The following is a 22,288-nucleotide window of genomic DNA, read 5'->3' as shown; positions in this document are numbered from 1 at the left end:
TTTATTGTGAAACAAAAGATTGAACAAATGTATTTTTTTTTATAGAACAATGTTTATTCACAGCAACCTTTAGCCTTTTAACATGGGCTACAATAGTTCCCCACTAATGACAGATTATACAGTATAGCCGTTAGTACCGGGATCGAGGCTCAATTCACTTTCAATTCAATCAAGTCAAAATGTAAACAGATCTCTGTTGACTTGTTGATGATACATTTTCACGGCAAATGTTTTTTAATATTTGAATTCGCCCACTTCCCTGGATTCAGTGAACTGATCCCAATCCGGGATATCACTGATAATATTGCAAAGCAACACTTTAACATTGTCCATTTCAGATCAGTGACATTCTGTCTGGTTGCTCTGTATTAATGCAGGGGAGAAATAGAGACGCGTTTCCAGAAGAAAACCACAGCCGCAAATTAAACCCCTTCAAAAAAGGGGTGCTTCACCAAAAAACAGCCGATTTATTTTGAACATAATCTCATGCACATCCAACACATTTTGCACACATTAATTTAGGTTGACAGTTATATTAAGAGTAAATCACTTTGAATATGGCCACCAGTGATGTCATCGGGGACATTGAATCCTTGTGTTAATTACAGCACAACGAAATGATGAGGTTGTGCTGTATTGCTATTTTTTCATCTACATCATTTCATGGTGTTGTAATTAACAACACTAACATCACTGGTGGCTATATTCAAGCTCATTTACTCTATATAAAAAAAAAACGTTCGTTTTTTGATGTGAGATTATCTTCAAAATAGAAATCAGCTTTTTGTGAAGTGCCCCTTTAACACACTAGCTGTGATGGTTTGTGACTTGGAACCTCTGTTACACATGGATACATTTTGTGACACGGCTATTATATTTACACTTAATCAAATCTTGCTGTTGGCACATGATGTTCTAAATAGGTGCAAGTTAAAACATTTAAAAGGCAGTAGAAGATACTGGATTGTGTGTACAACTTAAAATCAATCAATATAATAGTATAAAATCTTATAGGATATTCTGTCTGAACGATGGACTGTTTTCATTGGCCCGGCTGCTATACTTGTCAGTTATCGTATGACTACATTCCCTTTTGTTTTCCTGCGCGATGACATAAGGCATCAGCGACTCATTAGAAGCCCAGTTGTGATCATTTCTGGGGCAAATGTACTGGTTATACGAAGCCAGTGAAGAAAAAAAACAAGACAGACCATTACCTCTGATGAAATGTGGACACATGGAAAAAAGGCAACGTGCAAATCATTTCCCCTGTAAAAAGTGTTTGTTTAAAGGGCCGTAAATGTCTTAGTTGACCAATAGTCATGATTTTCTTGACATAATCAACAGATCTGTAAAATGGCTTTTCTCAAGAGTCGTCCCAAGATTTGAACCAATCGTGTAAAATGAGGTGGGTTTAATTGTCCTCATTAGGGATGGGTACCGTTCACATTTGTACCGATAGTACCGGTACCTGTGAATTGAAAAATTGTAAAAATCCAAACTTCAAATAACTACACTTTCGACCGTTTTCGGCTTGCCATTGCCCCGACTGCTTTGTTGTTGAATAAAGTCAAATCCTAGGTAAGCATATTGTAGAGGAGCCAAAGCTATATATTTAGGTTATTGTATTATATGAATGTTTATATGTTTATTTTTATAACCTTACATTGAAACGGCATTAGGAATATTGATTGGATTTAGATAGTAATTGAACCGTATTATTTGTCATAATAGAACCGTCTAGAACATTTGTGAAGTCACAGTATGATGTCATAATGGAACATTCTAGAGCATTCGTGATGTCACAGTATGATGTCATAATCAAACATTCTAGAACATTTGTGTATCTATATATATTCAACAATTCTCTACACTGCGGGAAATTCAAAAGAAGAAGAAGAGCTAATCAAAAGAACTGCGGAGTGCAGTAATACGCCACGATGCGTCTACACTGCCGGAAATTCTAAAGAAGAAGAAGAGCTCATTGTGCATCTTGAAACAGTGCTGAGCAGTACTGAACAAATAGGGGTGGGAATCACCAGTTTCATCACGATACGATATCGATTCTTTGGACAACGATACGATATTTTCCGATATCACAAAGTCTGCCACGATACGATTCGATTCAGGTGCCTGCGATCGATATGAGACGATATTATATGCCCATTTAATACAATCAGTAACATTTAAATCAACAAAAGAAAATGCAATGGAAATATCATTTGAATTTTTTTTTGAGCTCTTCCAGACATTTAAATGAAAAACAATCTATTGTTTTTAATACAAATAGACCTCCTGTTCACCGTCTTTGGTTAGTTTTTCGATATTAATATCCTATTCACTGTCACAGAGCTGTATTTTGGCTGGAAAAGGCATATTGGAAGTCCGAAGGGGGAGTACCGGCCAGATCCTGGTAGTGGCGCTGTCTCGAGAATGCAGTAACCCCCCTCCTTCCCAGTCCCCACTTCTCTCTCTGGGTTAGCTTGTTGTTAGCTTACGCTAACGTAACGTTAATTTAGATCTTTAACGCGACGTGGGCATAATGGAATGGCGAGGATTGCGGAATAAAACAGCAGGGACATGTTTTGGGTCGCAGAATAGGCACACTAGCCTTGCTCTAGTGACGCTCTGTCTAGACGCTACTGCTGTGTGCTGTTGATCCGAGCCGAGCGGATACGACACTCCATGGGATTTTCAAAATAAGAGTATCGCAATATGAATCGATCTTTTTACGTTGCATCGATCCTATTTGATTATTGATAACGATGTATCGTCCCACCCCTATGAACAGATAGACTAAACAACGGTGCCTTGCCTACCGTTTTGCTGTGGAAAGAGCCGGCAAGTTGATTTACGGCTTTCAGGTGAGGAGGAACATACTACTCACGAGTAAGCAACTTTAACCAGTAGAGTGGAACGTCGGCCCTGATACGTATATTGTGCGTATGAAAGTTGACATGAAAAGAAAAGGTTAAAAAAATAAAATAAATTTTTTTACGGTATCTCACGTGAATCGATACTCGGTAGTACCGACGTGTTTCGGTAAGTACCTTTAAAAGTACCGAATTCGGTACCCATCCCTAGTCCTCATGCAACATAAAATCAATAAAAATTACTATCAAGTAAAAACACCTTAGTCCACCAAGACCCAAACAACCGATTAGCCGACTAAGAAGGGTCAGCCTCAGAGTGTGTGTATATTAGCTGAGAGGTGGTGGTGGTGGCGGTGGCGGCGGCGGTGGTGGTGGTGGTGGCAGGTGGGGCTCCAGGTCTCCTTTGCTACGCTTGGCTGGTAGGCTGTGGTCGTGGGCCTTGCGGATGTGCCGGTACAAGTCCCCTGACTGTGTGTAGCTGCGGTAGCAGTAGCGGCACTCATAGGGGCGCTCCCGCGTGTGCACGATGGCGTGCCGCCGCAGCGTGTAGGCGCACGAGAACGTCTTCCCACACACTCCGCACGTAGGGACGTCCTCCACGAAGTTCCCCACAGAGTCCTGGAATTCCTGGAAGTAGGCCGGATGGTCGGAATGTTGCTGGCCCGTAGACTGAGGGAAAAGAGAGGAAGGGAAGGAGGAGGCTTCCTGGGAGGAGGGGCCGGCACCGGAGGAGGAAGAGGAGGGGGAGAGGGGGAAGGAGTAAGGTTCATTGGGATGGTGGGTCATTTGCAACAGGGCGTGTTGGTGGGAGGGAAGGTAGTGAGGGCTATTCAGATCCGCTTGCTGCATCTCATCGTATTCATCCACCTCCATCCCTCCGTGTCTCCCTCTCCCCTCCTCCTCCAGCTCCTCATCGGAGATCACAATGGCCTCCACCTTCACCTCCACCGTCTCTCCATCCTGCCCTTCCTCCTCCATCCTCACTCTGCCCATCGGGGGCTCCAATGTCCCGTTGACCGTGCCGGGTGACTCTCCTCCGTCTGTCCTGGGCTCCACCCCCACAGACCCCGCTGGACCGTGGGCCTGGCGTCGGTGCTGGAGGGACATGGGATTGTGGATGCGGATGGGGAGATGCGAGCGCTGGGGCGGAGAGTGTATGAGCTGAGCGTGGAGGACGTGCAAGAGTGGTGCACGTGTCTGAACCGGCATGTGCATCTGTTGCGCGCTGCCCAGTTCGTGCCTCTGCTCGGTCTCCGACAGTATCCTGACACAGTCTTTGTCCTGGGGTGACAGGGGGCCATCCAGGTGGGGGCTCGGGGAGAGGCTGGGGTCTGACTGGGACAGGGGAGCCATGGACCGACTGTTAGCCTGGCTCAGTGGAACCAGAGAGGAGGAGGAAGGCTGCTGGCTGCTGAGAGAGAGAGAGAGAGAGAGAGAGAGAGAGAGAGAGAGAGAGAGAGAGAGAAGTCAGTCAGTCTGAACATCAATGTAAGCAGAAATAGCAACATTACATTAGAGTTGTTTTAAAACTAGGCAACCTACTCACAACACTCATACCTGTAGGTCTCAACATCTCAACACTCATACCTGTAGGTCTCAACACTCATACCTGTAGGTCTCAACACTCATACCTGTAGGCCAGGAACACTCATACCTGTAGGCCAGGAACACTCATACCTGTAGGTCTCAACACTCATACCTGTAGGTCTCACAACACTCATACCTGTAGGTCTCAACACTCATACCTGTAGGTCTCACAACACTCATACCTGTAGGTCTCACAACACTCATACCTGTAGGTCTCACAACACTCATACCTGTAGGTCTCAACACTCATACCTGTAGGCCTCAACACTCATACCTGTAGGCCTCAACACTCATACCTGTAGGCCTCAACACTCATACCTGTAGGTCTCAACACTCATACCTGTAGGTCTCACAACACTCATACCTGTAGGTCTCACAACACTCATACCTGTAGGTCTCACAACACTCATACCTGTAGGTCTCAGTGGTGCTACAGGGACTACAGAGTGCTGATCCCCCGCCCTGACCTCCTAAACCAAGCCTGGCCTGACCTCCAGAGAGGGGGGCTGACAGCACAGAGGCGAGCCCCAGGACCAGCTCTCCCGATGGGGGTAGAGGAGGACCATCCATGCCTGGCTGGGTGGTGTCAGCCAGGTCTGGACTCAGCGGGGTTTGTGCCCGTGTCTGCGACGCCCCGCCCTCGACCACCCTCTTCTCCGACTTCACAGAGTCCGACTGAATCCTCTGTATCGCTGTGGAGGCCGAAGATAGTGACATTGCTGTGGCGACCGAATTCGAGTGATCCCTTTCGCCGCCAACGCCGGGCCCGACCCTGCTACTGTCGTTCCCGTGACCTCTCCCGGGCCCCACAGCGTCCCTGACTCCGGCGCTCTCTTCCGGACGCGTGCTGTCCGCCTCGGCCTGGGGGCCCCGTCTCTGCAAACGCCTCTTACACACCCGCACCACCTCGTTCATGTGCAGGAAGCTGGCCGCCGCCAAGACGTCTTCCACCGGGAGAGGGGCCTCCAGCTGCAGCACGCCCTCGTAAACAAAGTCCAAGAGCAGGCCGAAGGCAGCGGCCGTCACGATGTCACTGTCCAGCGTGACAGAGTGGGAACCATCGCCTACCGGGGGGTCAGAGTAGAACATGTGAAAGAAGGGCGAGCAGGAGGCCAGGACGGCCCGGTGGGCCAGGAAACGGGAAGAGCCCACCTGGACAGTACAGTCGCACAGGAAACCCCGCTGGCGTTGGGACCGCAGGGCTGACAGCAGCTGTTGGGAATGCTGGGGGAACTCCATCACCTGGGAGGAGAGAGAGAAAGAGAGGGGGAGGAGAATTACAGAGGGAGATGAAGAGAGAACAAGAGAGATGGAAAGCTGTTGTCACTACGTTACCTCTGTAGTTCTGGCAATACAATATGAATTGAACTGAGACTGTACTAGACGTGCCATCATGCTATAAGCCCGGCGACTCATTATTCCAACAGCTCAATAATAGGCAAAAAAATGCCACATCGCCAATTGGACCGACAGTCCGTTATCCTGAAAACAAAACTCATAGTTCCTAAGTGCTGTTACTCTGATTAGTTAAAAAGGAAGTCCATTAGTCCGACAGTCGTTATCACAAAAATACACACATTCTGTGGAGTTTCTTTTCCTTAATATTCAATGTATTTTGATGTGCAAACCACGTGGTGTCGTTTCAGCTAAAGACAAAGTATGACACAATTAAAATAAAGCCACACATCTCTCTCTCTCTTAACACGACAATACAAATCCATCTACATCTCTCTCAGTTACAATGCCAACAGTTTGCATGTAATGTCTAACTTAGAGAGATCTATTTTGGAAAGTATTTCAGCACCATGGACCAATGGGCTTTCAGTCCAACGGGAAATATTTCAGACTATTGAGCTGTCGGAACAATGGCCCGTCAGACTGGCATCTTCAATCATAACAAATTAAAACGGTTTACACAAATAGGACACTCACTGTATGAAGCAGAGAAGCTATCCCTTGTTTGTTTTTCTTTTTTTGCAGCAGCAGTCCCTCTCTGAAATGTCAGATGATTGACAGCTGCCCTCAGCACCTTCTCAAGACGTGCTCCTCCACGTTGCCATGGTGACTTGGCCCGGGGCACCAAGTTCTTCAATCCCAGTAGCTGGACAATACACGTTGAAAAAAATAAGAAGCAGGCCAGCCATTACAATTAAAATGAAGAAGAAATGATGAAAAGCCCACCTTTAATGCTCGTTCAATTGTCGACGAGGATGCTCCACTCAAGAAAACTAAGGTAACCTACGATAGCTGTTCGGCTAGCAGCCGATGGATGCTAACATTAGTTAGCCAGCTAGACCACAGTGCAAAATTAGCTGCCATAAAGCTAAACCTAGTTTCGTTGACAGCACACATCATAATATATGTATTTGGTTGTTGACGCTATACGCCTTGTTTACAACACTAATTTATCTGTATCAACAGATATTTGTGAATATATAAAGATCTTACCTGCTGTTGCTAGCTGATGTTTTCAGGACAAAAATGAAGCTTCCTCTTTTTCTTCTTTATTTAGTTTAATGGCGGTTGTCATCCATGTGTTGCATTACCGCCATCTATTGGATGTAATGAAAAACCACACAAACGTGTTGTGGCGAGCTTCTTCTGTGGTGCGTTGTAGAATGTGTTACCACAGCGCCGCATACCGTTAGCAATTTAGAATAAGACGGAAGTGGGGCTTTCATTCTTGTTTACGTTCTGGTTTACTGTTCGTTTGTGTTTGCTGCTCCTCTCTGGACAGTCATTTATTTAGATATAACGTTATCACTGCTATTTCTGTACACCAGTTGTCACAGCCTTTGCATGGACAGTGACAGAAGAGGAAGAGGGGGAAGGAGAGGAAGAGGAAGACCCCAAAATCATGATGGAGAGGTGAGAGAGTTGTTGTGGTGCAAAATGTAGCCTATTATTTATTTATGTCACCTCACATATGATACATTTTCACATTATTAAGCCACATATAGGTAGTTTATGCCTCTAGACTGCTGTGGCCTATCATTAGACCAGTGCTATAATTAGAGCATAGTGTGGGTTACCAGTGTCTGTACTGAGTTGTGCCTCTCCTCCCATTTCAGGACAGAGATGCCCGCTTGTCAAAGTCTCTGTCTTACGCTCTGCGTCATGGAGCCCAGCGGATGGGCCTTCACATGAAACCAGGTGGGAAGCCTCACTAAACAACTGTAGCTTCATCCTTTTCAGTTAGAAGCCACATCATCACAGACACGGCAAATGTCTGTTCCGGGTCCTCGATTCATTCATTCTGGGCTCTCGTAGTAAGGCTGAACCTAAATGCTTCTAAGCTTCAATCGTTGCCCTGGTAATCAATGTCATAAATTATAATCACTATTCGAATGCTTTGTTTTTCCAAAGAAATTTGGCCTTCATCAGCATTAGAAATAGCTTATATAATTAATAATCCAACATTCATTTTGAAAATCAGTTCTTTACTTAGCCTACATTTAGTAATTTAGCTGATGCTTTTATCCAACAAATTGTGTACAACAAGTCAGCTGGAGGGGTGCATCTCTAAGGGTAAGTGGTATTGTTCGTCAAGCAGTGTCGAACTTGAGTGCATAGTAGTATAGATATAATAGTGTAGTAGTGTAGGCATAGTAGCATAGTAGATAGTAGTATATAGACATATTAGCATAGTAAGTACGTATAGGCATCGTAGCAGAGTAGTAGATAGTAGTATAGACATAGTAGCATAGTAGATGGTAGTATAGCTCTAGTAGCATAATAGATAGTAGATACTATAGACAAATTAGCATAGTGCCTACTGCCTAGTGCATAGTAAAGGTTTTTAGTGGACAGCGGAAAATTGGGCAGGTTTCAGCTGTCCTGACTGGTGGGAAGTTCGTTCCACCATCGTGGAGTGAGGACCGAGAATAGCCTGCCTCACTTTGATGACCCCCCAGGAGCCTGAATAGGAGTGGGTCTCCGGTGGTCAGGAGATGCAGAGCATAGAGGTCTTTAGGGTGTGGAGTTAGAGAACATTGAGACAGTTTAGAGGCAGTTCTTCGCATTCAAGGACATCATAAGAACTTTCATTTACTCACCACATCAAAACCTTTTTATGGGGACAACCCTAGCTCGTATTTATCTCAATGGATACATTGTGCTGATCTAGGACCAGTTTACCTTTGTAGTCAAGTTTGCATAACATTGTAACTAGACCTCTGATCCTGAATCAGCTAGACAGCTTCCTGGGCAACATGAGAGGGCAGTGTAGGACAATGTATTTACTCACGGCAAGTGAAGTGAGACAAAAGGCCAAATACACACTATGATTTGTGTGGGTAACAAAGGGTTGAAATGTAATCACGGTGTGCTATGGTGTTATTTTACTAATAAATATAACTAATATACATTATTTCAAATGGGGATTTTCACTGTGTAAATCATGAAATTTACTAAACTTTTAAATAAAAAACGTACGTTTTAATAATAATAATAAAAAAAAATATGTATCCAAAATGCACTTTACTTCCTGCCAAAATGCCATAGGCGCACGACTGGGACCGGTGCGCTATTATTGTGGCAGCGTATTATGCTCATGTGTTTCCCTACACTTCATGTGTTCTTGGAGGGAAACTAAGTTGTCATGGATGAACCTGTAAAACGCCTAATAACAGAACACCTCAACCAACTCGCTGAGCAGCTACGGGCATATTTCCCACCTATGGATGCCTCTCAGACGTGGATTCAACCCATATTTTTGTTTTTTGGCCAATCTGTTTCTGAGTGTATGCATGCAATTCTCATTTTGTTCTTTCGTGTGGTGAAGTATTTTATTTTGTTTGTCATACTTTGGTATGTGTTCTTATTGGATTAAACCTGATGCCTTTAGTGCGCCTATGAATAGACTGTGTTGTATTTTTTATGTTGGGCATTGGGGGGTGCGTCAGCTAGGTCGGGAGGTGACGGGGGGGTGCATGGCCAAAAAAGTTTGGGAACCGCTGCCCTAGAATAAGGCCCAAAACTGTGTATCACACAGACTCAGTGCATGTGTGTGTGTGTTCCTGTGGGTCGCCCATCGCATGTTAGGCCGTATGGTGAAGGCTGAGAAGTGGCTAGAAAACTATTCTCGTTCCCACCTCCCCGAATTACACAATTTTCACTCCGGGGTGAAAGATAGATTGGTGTAGATTTACGAACAAAAAGTTCTCCATTGACAAACTAGCCCATTTTGCGCAATCATTTTTTTAATGTCGGGACTAGATCTTTCCTTGCAAACGGATACTTGTCACTGCAGAGTTTTATTTGATGCAATTGGTGCGAGTTTGGTCACGTATCTGGCGCTCTACCAATAGCGGCTCTCGTTGTTGCCAAGTTACAGACAACAAGAGATTTGTAGGAACAGTAGGAATGGAAGGCAGTATCATCGACGAGTACAGAAGAGGATGAAAATGGAGAAAAAACACCTTCTAAAGTTCGCAAAAAGGTTTCTAAACAATGTTATATGCATCTCACGTCCGTTCAGAAAGAAAGTGTACAAGATTTTACACAGACACGGTGGGATAGATATAGAAACTGCGTTGAACGGTGGCTTAAATTGCCAGGCGAGAATCGTATCATTGCAGATACATACAAACATTGTTTAGAGATCGAGTTTGCCAATGTTCCTTTATGTTACGTGGCGAGATGCTGATCTTACCATTGTGGGCAGGGACATCAGCTTGTGTCACTGTATGACTGTAACAAACGGTTCACAAACTCTCTGTGCTGTTGATGAGCTAACATGTGACCACAAGGAATGTGACACCAGGGTGTTTATACATGCACAACATGCTGCACAGATATATCAAACTGTAGTCATCAAGAGCCCTGATACAGATGTGGCAGTGATTGCTGCAAGTCTGCAGGCAGAACTGCCATGTAGATTGTACTTTTTCACAGGAGTTGGCAACAGAACCAGGATCATTGACATAGCTAAGGTGTCATCAGCCCTTGGCACCAATGTGTGTTCAGCACTTATTGGGATCCATACCTTCTCAGGTTGTGACTAGTGCCTTTCATGGCAAGAGCAACAGGTAAACATTTACAGTTGCCTGTGAAAAAAATTACTATCGTCCTGACTGCATTTACAGAACTGGGTAGCAGTTTTACCCTAGACCAGTCTACCTTTGATGGTCTTAGCAAATATGTGTGCCACCTGTGGGAGTTAACAGTGACCTGGATGACTACAAATCCGGCCCCTTATAGTGTGTTGCAGGTAGTCCATTGCGATTGCAAACAAGGAAAATGTGAGACAGGAAGATGTTCATGTGTGTCTGCAAAACTGCCATGTACAGATCTTTGTCAATGCCAAAACTGTGCAAATGTTTCTAAGGAAACAGAGGATAGGTGTTGTGAAGGGCCAGATTAAACTGAGAATCTACCTTTATTGTTTGATATACTTTGTATATTATTTATATATATACACGGAATATCCCTTTACCTGCGTTCAAACCAGAGTAATATTCGCTCTCCTTATTGGACAGCGCCCCTAGGCGCCAGCGCGCAGGCCCCCAACGGCAGGTTCAAAGACAAGTTCAGGCATGTCAGGACATGCCCGGAGACAGCGTATTGATACCAGACAAAGACTGCGGTTTGGGACTAGATAGTCACTTAAGTATATATACGGCGCAGGTGCGCAGAGTTGTTGTTCATCCCGAGTCAACGTGCAGTGAAGTGAGCAACCGTGCGTCTAGCAGAGCGTTGAGAACCACGTGCGAATAGAATAGTAAAGTGTCAGAGTTTAATGCAGTAACGTCGAGTTCGACCTAATCTAATGTGAAGTAAATAGTCGTTCATTTATTGTATATCGTGCGGCCACAGTTCGTTCGTGTGTAGCATTACCCAGCGGTTCGTCGTGTCTTTAGCTAGTGTACTTAGCCAGGGTGTGTGGCCTAAATACGTCGCCCACACCCGAGGAGTCCTAGGCGGAGAACCGTTGGACATGTGCACAGGAGAATCGGCGTCGGCGATTGCAGAACCATTACTGGTTGGATTATATTGATTTGGAACGTGTTACCCGGAGAAGAGCATCGTTGATTTCCACTATCGTTTGGGATTCAACCTTGTGAGGATTACAACTCGGGCTGGCCTCGTGGACGGAGGCTGGCTAACTGTCATCAATGCTATCGAGCATTTGGATTACAATTATTGCTTTGCTGCTGATCAAGGGATTTACAAGGACCGACTCCTGTACCTGGAGTCTCTTTATTCCTCATTGAATCAGACTGAGTACCCGAACATTCCTCTACCCTCCAGGCCTTACACCCCCGGAGGGAACCCATTGTCTCCAGGCGGTACCAGTGTTGCCTTATATAGTTGCTATTATACGACAGGTGGTGTCAACTTAGACCCATCGTAGGATTCCTGCTATTCTTAGTGACTCATGCTATTGACTGACTTTACGCATATTCTTCGCCATACAAGCGCGACCCTAATTCTCATTCTGTAACCTAATGTTGCATAATAATAAAATACCCTCAAATACTATTTCTTTGTCAATGCCGTGTTCTTGTGGGTGTTCACCATCTATATTTGATGTACTGTCTGTCCAGTAATTAAAGTACATAACTAGCAGTGGTTTAATCTATCACAATCTTTAAAACAGTCAGGGGTTTGTAACCCCTCAGTTACAATAGGGCTACATTAGAGGATGACTCAGATGATAGTGGTGAGGATGATTAACATCAGTGTTGCCTGGGAAGTGTGGTGGTGGATGAGCGTGTGGACTGGGGTTCGGATGTATAGGGTGAGGGGATTAGGGTTATACAGTAGTAGTGTGATTTGTTTATTTGTTGAGATCAGTTTGACACTGATCTCTCCACACACCTCACTCTTTACTCATTTTACTCTGTAGTGTATATTTATATATGTATATTGAATATTCCTCTTTACTTTACTTTTTATTTACTTACTTTTTTTTACTGTATGAAGCACTCTCAGGGGTTCATACAGAACCAAGCATTTCATCGTAAACTACCTATTTTACTATTTACTGTATTTTATTGTGATAAATAATAAACAAACTTGAAACTTGTGTATGTATGTGACGAATAAACCTCTTGAATCTATTTTTGTACCTGCATTCTATTTAGTCTTTAAATGGAAAATAAAAAGGTTAATGAGTAACTTATTGATTTGTAAATTGTTTGACATTATTCCATTATTCCAAATTAATTAATACATTTTTGTCATTATACTATCCATTGAACTGTTTTGTGTACGACCTCAATCTTTAGAAAATTGTACCAGCATCTTTAATATTGCAGGTTGGGAATCACAAAGTAAACAGTTTTTGATACAAATGTGCTGCATGCATCACGGATTGTGTGTTTATGGAGGTTTATTGAATAATTGCCCCGACAGGACGTCATGCATCGGTGTGTGAAATGCAGTGTTGTTGGTGTAGATAGAAGGTGATATGATTTAAATGTACAGTACGGTTAATAACACGAACGTTATCGCCCGTTTCACAGCTGCCTATATCAAGTAGCGTATATGCATATAACATTGTTTTGAAACCTATTTTGCGAGCGTTAGAATGTGTTTGTTGTCCATTTGCGTCGAGATGTACTCCGTGAATGACACGATAACATCACGCTACTGTTTACACAATCTCTTGTTGTCTGTAACTTGGCAACAAGGAGAGCTGCTATTGGCCGAGCGCAAGATACGTGACCGAACTCGCACCAATTGCGTCAAATAAAACTCTGCGGTGACCAAATATCCGTTCGCGAGGAAAGATCTAGTCCCGACTTTAAAATTATGATTGCGCAAAATGGGCTATTTTGTCAATGCAGAATTTTTTGTTCCTAAATCTACACCAATATATCTTTCACCCAGAGTGAAAATTGTGTAATTCTGGGAGGTGGGAACGGGATGAAACGATACAGCTTTCACCTTACATGTGTTTGTGTGTTAATCTGATGACAAATAAAGACTTCTACTTCTTCTACTACAACCCTTATTAGTAAAAGCTGGATGTGTTCTAAATCATATTCATAGCAGCCAGGTGCCAGATCTCACAGCGCTTGTATAAGTGTTTGACACTAAAGCCTTTGATCAAATGATATATCAGTCTGATATCAAGACGTTTTGTCACAAAACTGTCGGCAGCTGCAGCCTCTGGCAGCGATGTTGGTGACTTGGAACGTTGTGATCATCATGACAACTCATCTGTCATTCTCAATTTTTTTTAGATGGCTTCATATCGGTGGAGGACCTTCTGGCTCACCCACAGTTTTGCCCCTTCTCGCTGGAGGATCTGGAGAGAGTCGTGGCGACCGATGATAAGCAGCGCTTCAAGCTCTGCCCCCACCCAGAGGATGGCTATCTGCATATTCGAGCCAATCAAGGCCACTCAGTGCAGGTAAGGGTAAATGGAGGAGATGTCACAGCCATAATTTTGCCTCATATCCTGTGTAAAATTGGGGTATAACACATGGACAGTTAGAATTGGTTCAACACTCCACTAGCTCAATGTGAGCATGTTCCGTACCCCCATCTCCCATTGGGAGACTTACTGGTGACTTAGCTTCTAATACATGTATGCAGCAAAGGGCTACATGTATGCAGCAAAGGGAACGGTTCCCACCTACCTCCGGTCAATGGTCTCTAACGATTTAAAACTTTTACTGACTGTTTTTAAAGCACCACACGGGCTGGCTCCACTGTACTTAGCTGAGCTCCTGCATCACCACACCCCATCCAGAGCCCTAAGGTCTGCTTACCAGCTGCTGCTGGAGGTGCCTAGGACCAGGCTCAAAACTAGGGGAGATAGAGCCTTCGCTGCTGCTGCCCCCGGCTCTGGAACAGCCTCCCCCACATAAGATCTGCTCAGAGCCTAGAGGTTTTTAAATCATTGCTCAAAACACACCTCTTCTCCCTGGCCTTTGACCAGAGCTAGCCTAGCATTTACATATGACGTCCGCTGTTACTCTGGACTTTTTATCCAATTTCCTGTCTCTTTTTATATTGCACTTTGCCCTTGCTTTCTTATATGTACTGTACTATACCTTTTTTCTGTAATTTTAGTGTATTTTATTGCATTGTATGTGTTTTTATCATGTGAAGCACTTTGGTTTGGCTGCTAGTCATTTGTAAATGTGCCAGCTATACAAATAAAACTGACTTGACTTGACTTGACTAACTACACACCCTCAAGACCCCTCTGCTCTACATCCTCTGGCCGCCTCAGACCCACTCCTGTCCGAGTTCCTAGGGGGTCATCAAACAGAAGCCAGCTATTCTCGGAACAAACTTCCCACCACAGTCAGGACACCCGAAACCCGCCCAATTTTCCATTGTCAACTTAAAAACACACTTCTTCAATCAATATCTGAAATGAAAGAAGAAACAATAAAAGAAAAGAAAGAAACTCTTCTATTAAACTTCTATTATTCGAATGACTTGTTTTATTAGGAGATTGCGTATATGCGCTGACCCCCTGGTTGATGACCCCACTCGCCAACCCCCAGACGGAGCAGGAGGTGGCCTACAATGAGAGCCATGCCAACCCTGAGCCCACTGTTCCTCCTCTAGTGGCCAGCGTCTATGCCAGACCTGGGCATTGTACGGCCCGCGGGCCGGATCCGGCCCGCGGGATGATTCTGACCGGCCCGCGAAAGATTACATGATAATAAAAAAAATAAAAAATAAAATAAAAAAAAATATTTTCTTTAATATTTTTATTTTTTTTATTTTTTTATGTCAACGTTCACACGCACAGTATACGCTTAGGAGACATGCTCAGAAGATGTTGGTTCTCTTTGGATCCACCTACATATGTGAACAGACATTCTCAGTCATGACGTTTACCAAGTCCAGGTACAGATCCTCTCTCACTGATGAACATCTGGCAGCTGTGCTTCGCATCTCCACCTCAGACATGCAACCTGACTTTGATGGACTTGTTAAAGCTCAACAGAGACTGGATTTCTCACACTGAATGAAAAAAAAAGAACTGAAGAACACTAAAATGTGGAAATATAACAAGTGAAATGGGACACTTGATATTTTTTTTTCTTTTTTTTGCAGTTCTGAAAACATTAAATGTTTAATATAGGCATGTAAAGTAAAAAAAAGGCTACAAAACTGGGACACTTTTCTTTACACAGTTCAGTGACATGTCTTGTTTATTTTTGCTATAAGATGATGTGATGTCTTTAGAAAGCTAAGAAAATCCTTGTTTCAATAGTATATGAAACTCAAAATGCCCTTTGTTATTAATGTTTCACATTTTGTTTATCATTTTGGAAATAAATTCTATTTGAATAAATTATATTTTTGAAAGCTAACCTCACATTTTAATTGCCAAATAATAACATACACTCTTACCAGGGGTCAAAACAATGCCATTTACTGCTTTTTATATAGAAATAAAATGTATATTATGCATAATTGAGTTTGGAATTTTGTCCCGGCCCCCCAACATATTTTCAGTTGCTCATTCGGCCCCCCGGGAAAAATAATTGCCCACCCCTGGTCTATGCGATTCTTTTTTTGGTCTTTTTTGGCATTGCACATTTCTTTTTCACTTCAGCCGCTGTGCACTCCTCTCCTGACACCACGTTAACCTCACCTGTTAACTCGTCCCATGTCGCTTTTTTTCTGGGTGGCCTTGTACCAGTATTGACACTACTAAGATGTCAAGCTAAGATGTCATGTTCTACAGCAGGGGTCAGCAACCTTTTTGACATGGAGTGCCTGTTTGAAATATAGTTGTAACTAGTGTGCCTCAACAATATTCCTTGAATTCTTTTCTCATAATCAGGTATTTTTAATGATAATTTTTACATTATTACATCATTATTGTTATTGTTATTATTAACTATTATTATGATGGTTGTATCAACCCTAAATCTGAGTTGGGGGGGGGGGGGGATGCAATGCAGACAAACAGCTGCATACAGTGCAACCATTTCACTCACATTTGCCCATTCATTTTTGGACACATCACACACCATCGGTGTGTGTACTGTACGTGTGCTGTCATAGCTCCACCTACAGGCCTAATGGAGAACACCAGGAGAACACCAGGATGTGAATGGAGGGTGAATGTGAGGTATATCGTGTAAATGAGGGGCCTTTCTCACTCAGCTATTGGGATCGAATCAGCGCTCCCGGGGACGGGGGGGAGTGTTCTCACTCAGACAGACACACCCCTTTTGGGATCGAACCGGCGCTGATTCGTTTTTTAGATCAATGACATGTAATATAATTGCCACGAGCGATGGGATAATGTTAGCTGCTGGACAGGCTAAGCTAACTAGCGTTAGCCGTTAGCTTAGCGTTAGCCATTGCTGTATACTATACTTTCTTGTTGGAATGCATTTATTTCTATTAGACCAGTGGTTTTGATTGATTGAATTGATTGAAAACTTTATTAACAGATTGCAGAATGGGTACAATACAGTACAGCTCAATACACACAATTGTTAAGGGGATGCAGACCAGAGAAAGACTTTCGTCTTGTTTCCACCAGGGTCCCCCATTTTCAATTCATCAGGACATATATGACATACATGACATACAGATAGTCAGTACTGCTACATCTATACATTTATGACATACCAGATTTGCAAATACAGTACTGTTTGTGATACAGAAGGAGTCAAGAAAAGGGAGTATATACATTTGACGTAGAAACTGTACATTGGAGGAGGTTGGGTGGGGGGGGTTGGGTACACTGGGATATTGACAACCATACTGGGTAATTTACATTGGAGGTGGTTGGGGGGGGGGGGGGGCACACTGTATAGACAAGCAAAACTGTACATTGAGGGGGGGGAGACTCTGTACAAACAAACAAAATTGTACATTGGACTATTGACAAAACCATACTAGGTAAATTACTGTACATTGGAGGGGGTTGGGTTAGGATATTTACAGGGGCCAGTGTTGAATTGCAGTCTCCCGTAGGTGTCTCTTGAGAGAGGTTTTGAAAGTGGGTAGTGATCCACATTCCTTTACAGCTTTGGGTAGGGCGTTCCACATTGATGTGGCATAATTGCGAAACGTGTTTAGTCCCTTATTTGAGCCGAATCTGGGTTTAACATGATTTGTGGAGCTCCCTCTGGTGTTGTGATCGTGGTATTCACTGACCTTTGGGAAGTATTTTGCCATGTACATGGGTACCTTGGTCGTGTAGTGTATCTTGTAGACCAGGCCCATTGCAAGTTGCTGTACTCTGTCATCTACTCTAAGCCATCCTAGGTTGTCAAAGTGGGCAGGGGTGAGGTGGGTTCTAGGAGTAAGGTCAAGCAGTAGTCTGACCAGTTTGTTTTGAGATGTTTGTAATTTTGTTTTTAGCGCCTTTGAGGTGCTTTGGTACCATGAGGTGCAAGCATAGTCGTAGTACCCCTGAATGAGTGCTCCTGCCAGAGTCTTCAGGGTATTCTTGTTTACCAGAGAGGAGATCCGGTACAAGAATCGAGTTCGTTGGTTGACTTTTTTTATTACATTGGATGCCATTTTGTCACAGGAGAGATTAGCCTCTAGGATGGAACCCAGGTAGGTAATTTCATCTTTCCTTGTGACAATATTGTCACCCACTGTAACTGAGAAGCCGTCGGTCTTGCTGAGTTTGTTATTTGAACCGAAGAGAATGGACTCTGTTTTGCCCATGTGTAATGATAGTTTGTTATCAGCGAGCCATATGCAGATTCTGCCTAGTTCCGAGCTGAGGGTTTTTTCAACCTGTAACTTGTTCTTGTCAGAGACCAGCAGGGCTGAGTCGTCCGCAAACAGGAACAAGTTGCAGTCACAAGCTGACGACATGTCATTTGCATAAATTAGGAACAGTAGCGGTCCTAGTATGCTTCCTTGTGGAACACCACAGCTCACTGTGAGAGGGGGGGATAGGGTACCGTTTACCTCCACCATCTGTTCCCTCCCCTCAAGGTAGGATTGCATCCAGCTCACTGATAGACTATCAAAACCAATTGCTTTTAGCTTGTCAATCAGAATGGAGTGATTGACCGTGTCAAAGGCCTTTTGTAGGTCCAGCATGACCATGCCGCAGTATTTGCCTGCGTCCACCTCTTGTTTGATGTGGTCATTCAAATAGAGAAGGCATGTGTCAGTGGAGTGGGATGTTCTGAAGCCAGATTGGAATTCGTAGATTAGATTTTTTTCCGCTAGGTACTTTTCGACCTGTTCGTAGACTATTTTTTCCATGACTTTCGAGATGGAGGTGAGAATAGAAACAGGGCGGTAGTTGCCTGGGTCTAATTTGCTGCCCTTTTTGTGCAGAGGGGTCACCCTAGCAATTTTGAAGTCCTTGGGGACGTGTCCCTGTTTTATGGAGAGGTTTATTATGTGTGTGATGATTGGGGTGATGGCGGCTGCTGAGTCTCTGAGGAATTTGGAGGGGATGTTGTCATGGCCAGTGGCCTTGTTAGGTTGGAGGGCGCTCAGTTTATTGAGTACCTCATCTGTTGTTACCATTTCCAGCTTGAAGTCGTCCTTGCGGACCCCTAGGTTTTTGTAGTAAGCTACTATGTGTTCTACCCCATAAAGCCCTGAGTGGGAGGGTAGTTTGTTTACCAGTGTTGTGGCTATGTTTGTGAAGAAAATGTTTAAGTAATTGGCTACATCCAGCTTGTCTGTGATGAGCGTGTTGTCCGTTTTTATGTTTATGTTTGAGAATCTGGTTTTAAGTTTTTTACTGCATCCTAGTTGATTATTGAGTAATTTCCAAAGTTCACGTGGTTTGTTTTTGTTTTCCTCAGTTTTGTCATTGATGAAATTCTTTTTTGCAGTTTTGATCATGGAGTTTACGTCGTTTCTTAGTCTGTTTCTTTCTAGTTTGAGTTCAGTCACGTGGGCTTGGAGTTCACTGCTCGTGCTTTTAGTAAGCTTTGACTGACTTTTACGAAACTCAGAGCATTTTTTGTCTCTGGTTTTCATAGCGGCCAGTATTTCGGAGTGCATCCACGGCTCAGCGCGATTTTTTACCCTGGTGGTTCTTAGGGGGGCCATGTCGTTTAGTATTGTTGAGAATTTGGTTTTGAAACCAAGCCATGTTTCTTCAACCAGTGTACCATTGAGTTCATCTGACCAGTCCAGGCTCTCCAGTTCAAGGTTAAAGGCCTCGCTAGAGTAGGTTTTAAGGTCTCTAGATGTGACTGTTTTGTGGCAGCCAGCCTTTTGTTTTAGTTTTTTGCGGGTACAGAATATCATATAATGATCACTTAACCCGCATGCTATAACCCCTTTCTTGGAGATCTTGGACTTGTCGGAGGTCAGAATGAGGTCAATGGTAGTCTGAGTTGATTCACATACACGTGTGGGTTGGGTGATTAGCTGGCTGAGGCCGTGCAGATCACAAAACCTACTGAATGACTTGAAGACGGGTGCATCTTTTCGTTGCATATCCGTGTTCCAGTCTCCAATAAGAATTTTGTCTACATCCTCAACTCCAGCTAAACACCCATCCAGTGTATCATAAAAATCACTATGATCTGGCGGCCTGTAGACTGTGCCAACCAGTAGGGATTTCGCCCTTTCGAATAGGATTTCCACCCATACAGTTTCAATTGATTTATGATTCAGGTCATTTCTGTTGATGAATTTGGTGTCCTTGTGTATGTACATACAGACACCACCTCCATGTTTGTTCCTATCATTCCTAATTATTGAGTAGTTCTCAATCTCTATCTCTGGATCTTTTACAGAATCGTCAAGCTTAGTTTCTGAGAAGCACAGTATGTTTGCCTTACCATTTATGAATAATTGTTTGATTTCATCCAATTTGTTTTTTAAGCTGTTAATGTTAATGTGAAAAATGTTCAGTCCATTGGCGTTGGTTATTTCATTTATGTTGGCAGGTTCGAAGTATTGTTCGTTGTTTGTTCACAACCAGTCGGCCGTGGTCGACCAGTAGATCAATGACATTCAATATAATCGATGCAGCAATGTTACTAGTAAAAGGCTAAGCTAACTAGCGTTAGCCGTTAGCTTAGCGTTATCGTTAACCCTGCAAAAACGCTCAAAAGCGGACTCTACAACACCATTGACAAGGCTTGACAACAGAGGTTCAAATATAACTTCATATTTATTGGTTATTTGTTCATTTTATATCAGCATCCAGTCTCCGCCGTCGTGTTAAGACACTTCCTGTTTACATTTTCGAACGTGACATCATCGCCTACGGCAAGCGTAAACGCTCAAAAGGCAAACCGTAAACAGAACCCGGAGCGAACCAAGACTGCAGTGTGTACACAAACTAGAGGGGGGAGAGGGAGGGGGGAAGTTCGCATTAGATCTCGGAACGGGCTAGAACGGAATGGAATGGAAACGAATAGGTGAGGCCCCTAAGTTTTGATTGATCGCAAGACTACACCGTAAAAAAAAAAATAATAATAAGTTACCAGAACTTAAAAATATTGAGTTCAGTTACTGTGCATTAAGGTTTTCAGTTTTCAATCCATAATAAGTTAACAGAAAAATAAGTACACAACCACATTTTAACCTAATAAAACTATGTTTATTGTCATTGTTTTAAGAACACAAGTTGACTTGGTAATACTCACATTTTGAGTAAAAAAAAATGGCTTTTAACATGTGCAATGTTCAATGAAATAGAAAAATAAATAATACAATTAGTTGATTAATCCCACTACAATTAGTTGATTAATCCCACTGGTCACAATGGTGACCGTAATAATGTTTTTGTTATAAGGCTCTGCAAATGTTACTGAATGATGTAGCAATGTGTTTCCAGCTAAATTGAAATAATAAACAAATAAAGGGTCTCAATTAAATATGTGGTAGTAAAAAGAACCTGTGGGAGGATTTCAACAAGATAAATGCGACAACAGTGCAAAATATTTCACTATAATATTTCAAAGCAAAAAAAAAAAAAAAATTATGCTGCCCCCTGTGCCTATGAAAATGCCCCGCGTGCCTATGCAAGCACGCGTGCCTAGGGTTGCCTACCCCTGTTCTACAGTATGACTTACTACTATAGGGTCTTTATACCTGTATCACTGTACATATTAATACTATAACTCTGTACATGCATCTGATGAGCACTAGTACTCAGTAGCATTTATATATTTTATACCCAGTTTAATCACCTGTGCATTGTATATTACTATTGCACTTTACTGTTACATTTGTACTCTGGTTAGATGCCACACTTATTTTCATTGTACTGTACTTTATAATGACAATACATTTTAATCTAATCTAATCTCAGTTAATTTTTATTTCGGATATTGGACACATAACAATGGTCATTCCATAAACCGCCAAGGTTTTACCACCTGCTATTGCAGCATTGTTCAATTGTCCGAAAAGGGCTAGGGAGAAGCACTAGGCTTGTCAGGCCCTACCCCTGAAGACGTTATTATAATATTTTTTTTACATTTACATACATGCATTACTATACACATGTATGACTACATGATGTTTATAGCATTGCTCTGTATATATACTGTATATATGTGTAACGGATGGTACCACGAAGCGCAGTCACGAAGGACTTCAGATGTTGTGAAGTGACTGGGGTGAGTAGCGGTACTATGGGTTAAACTCACTCTCATCCTCAAAAAGACACATAGACACATTACAAAGCAGTGAGTTCACCTCTTGGTATAGAGAGGTCTGTGTTGTCTCTGTGTTGCTTAACCTCCAGGTTAAAGTATGTGTTGTTGTCTCTGTGTTGCTTCACCTCCAGGTTAAAGTATGTGTTGTCTCTGTGTTGCTTCACCTCCAGGTTAAAGTATGTGTTGTTGTCTCTGTTGCTTCACCTCCAGGTTAAATGTTGAATCTAGAGGTTGTATGTATGGTTGTAACTAACTGTAACTGTCCTCTACTGCTCCCATGACTGC

At 43.1% G+C, this 22,288-nt stretch overlaps 2 protein-coding genes across 3 annotated transcripts in view; one reads left to right on the top strand and one right to left on the bottom strand.

Moving 5' to 3' along the window:
- Positions 1–90: 90 nt before the first annotated feature.
- On the bottom strand, positions 91–6,944 carry zbtb3 (zinc finger and BTB domain containing 3). Its single transcript, XM_084332258.1, has 4 exons — positions 6,909–6,944; positions 6,393–6,561; positions 4,873–5,702; positions 91–4,284 (listed from the first exon to the last, which is right to left on the bottom strand). The coding sequence occupies exons 3-4, from the start codon at positions 5,697–5,699 to the stop codon at positions 3,201–3,203; spliced, it is 1,911 nt and encodes a 636-aa protein (XP_084188384.1). The 5' UTR covers positions 5,700–5,702; positions 6,393–6,561; positions 6,909–6,944; the 3' UTR covers positions 91–3,200.
- A 215-nt stretch (positions 6,945–7,159) lies between these two features.
- The window catches only part of trpt1 (tRNA phosphotransferase 1), a 40,586-nt gene continuing 25,457 nt past the window's right edge, over positions 7,160–22,288 (top strand). For both annotated transcript variants that reach the window (XM_084332267.1, XM_084332266.1), the window contains exons 1-3: positions 7,160–7,328; positions 7,532–7,613; positions 13,652–13,821. In XM_084332267.1, the coding sequence (XP_084188393.1) occupies positions 7,260–7,328; positions 7,532–7,613; positions 13,652–13,821 (321 nt within the window). In that variant the 5' untranslated portion in view covers positions 7,160–7,259. The remainder of the gene's footprint in view (positions 7,329–7,531; positions 7,614–13,651; positions 13,822–22,288) is intronic.

The sequence above is a fragment of the Notolepis coatsorum genome (assembly GCF_963971535.1).
Source record: "Notolepis coatsorum genome assembly, chromosome: 16".
Lineage (NCBI taxonomy): Eukaryota > Metazoa > Chordata > Actinopteri > Aulopiformes > Paralepididae > Notolepis > Notolepis coatsorum.
This window is presented reverse-complemented; position numbering and strand designations above follow the sequence as displayed.

Excerpts from the sequence above, each read along its gene's own strand:
- zbtb3 (XM_084332258.1), bottom strand. The coding sequence starts at position 5,699 with ATGGAGTTCCCCCAGCATTCCCAACAGCTGCTGTCAGCCCTGCGGTCC. Across the intron at positions 4,285-4,872 it reads AGCACCACTGAGACCTACAG|CAGCCAGCAGCCTTCCTCCT; the intron begins GTATGAGTGTTG and ends TCTCTCTCTCAG.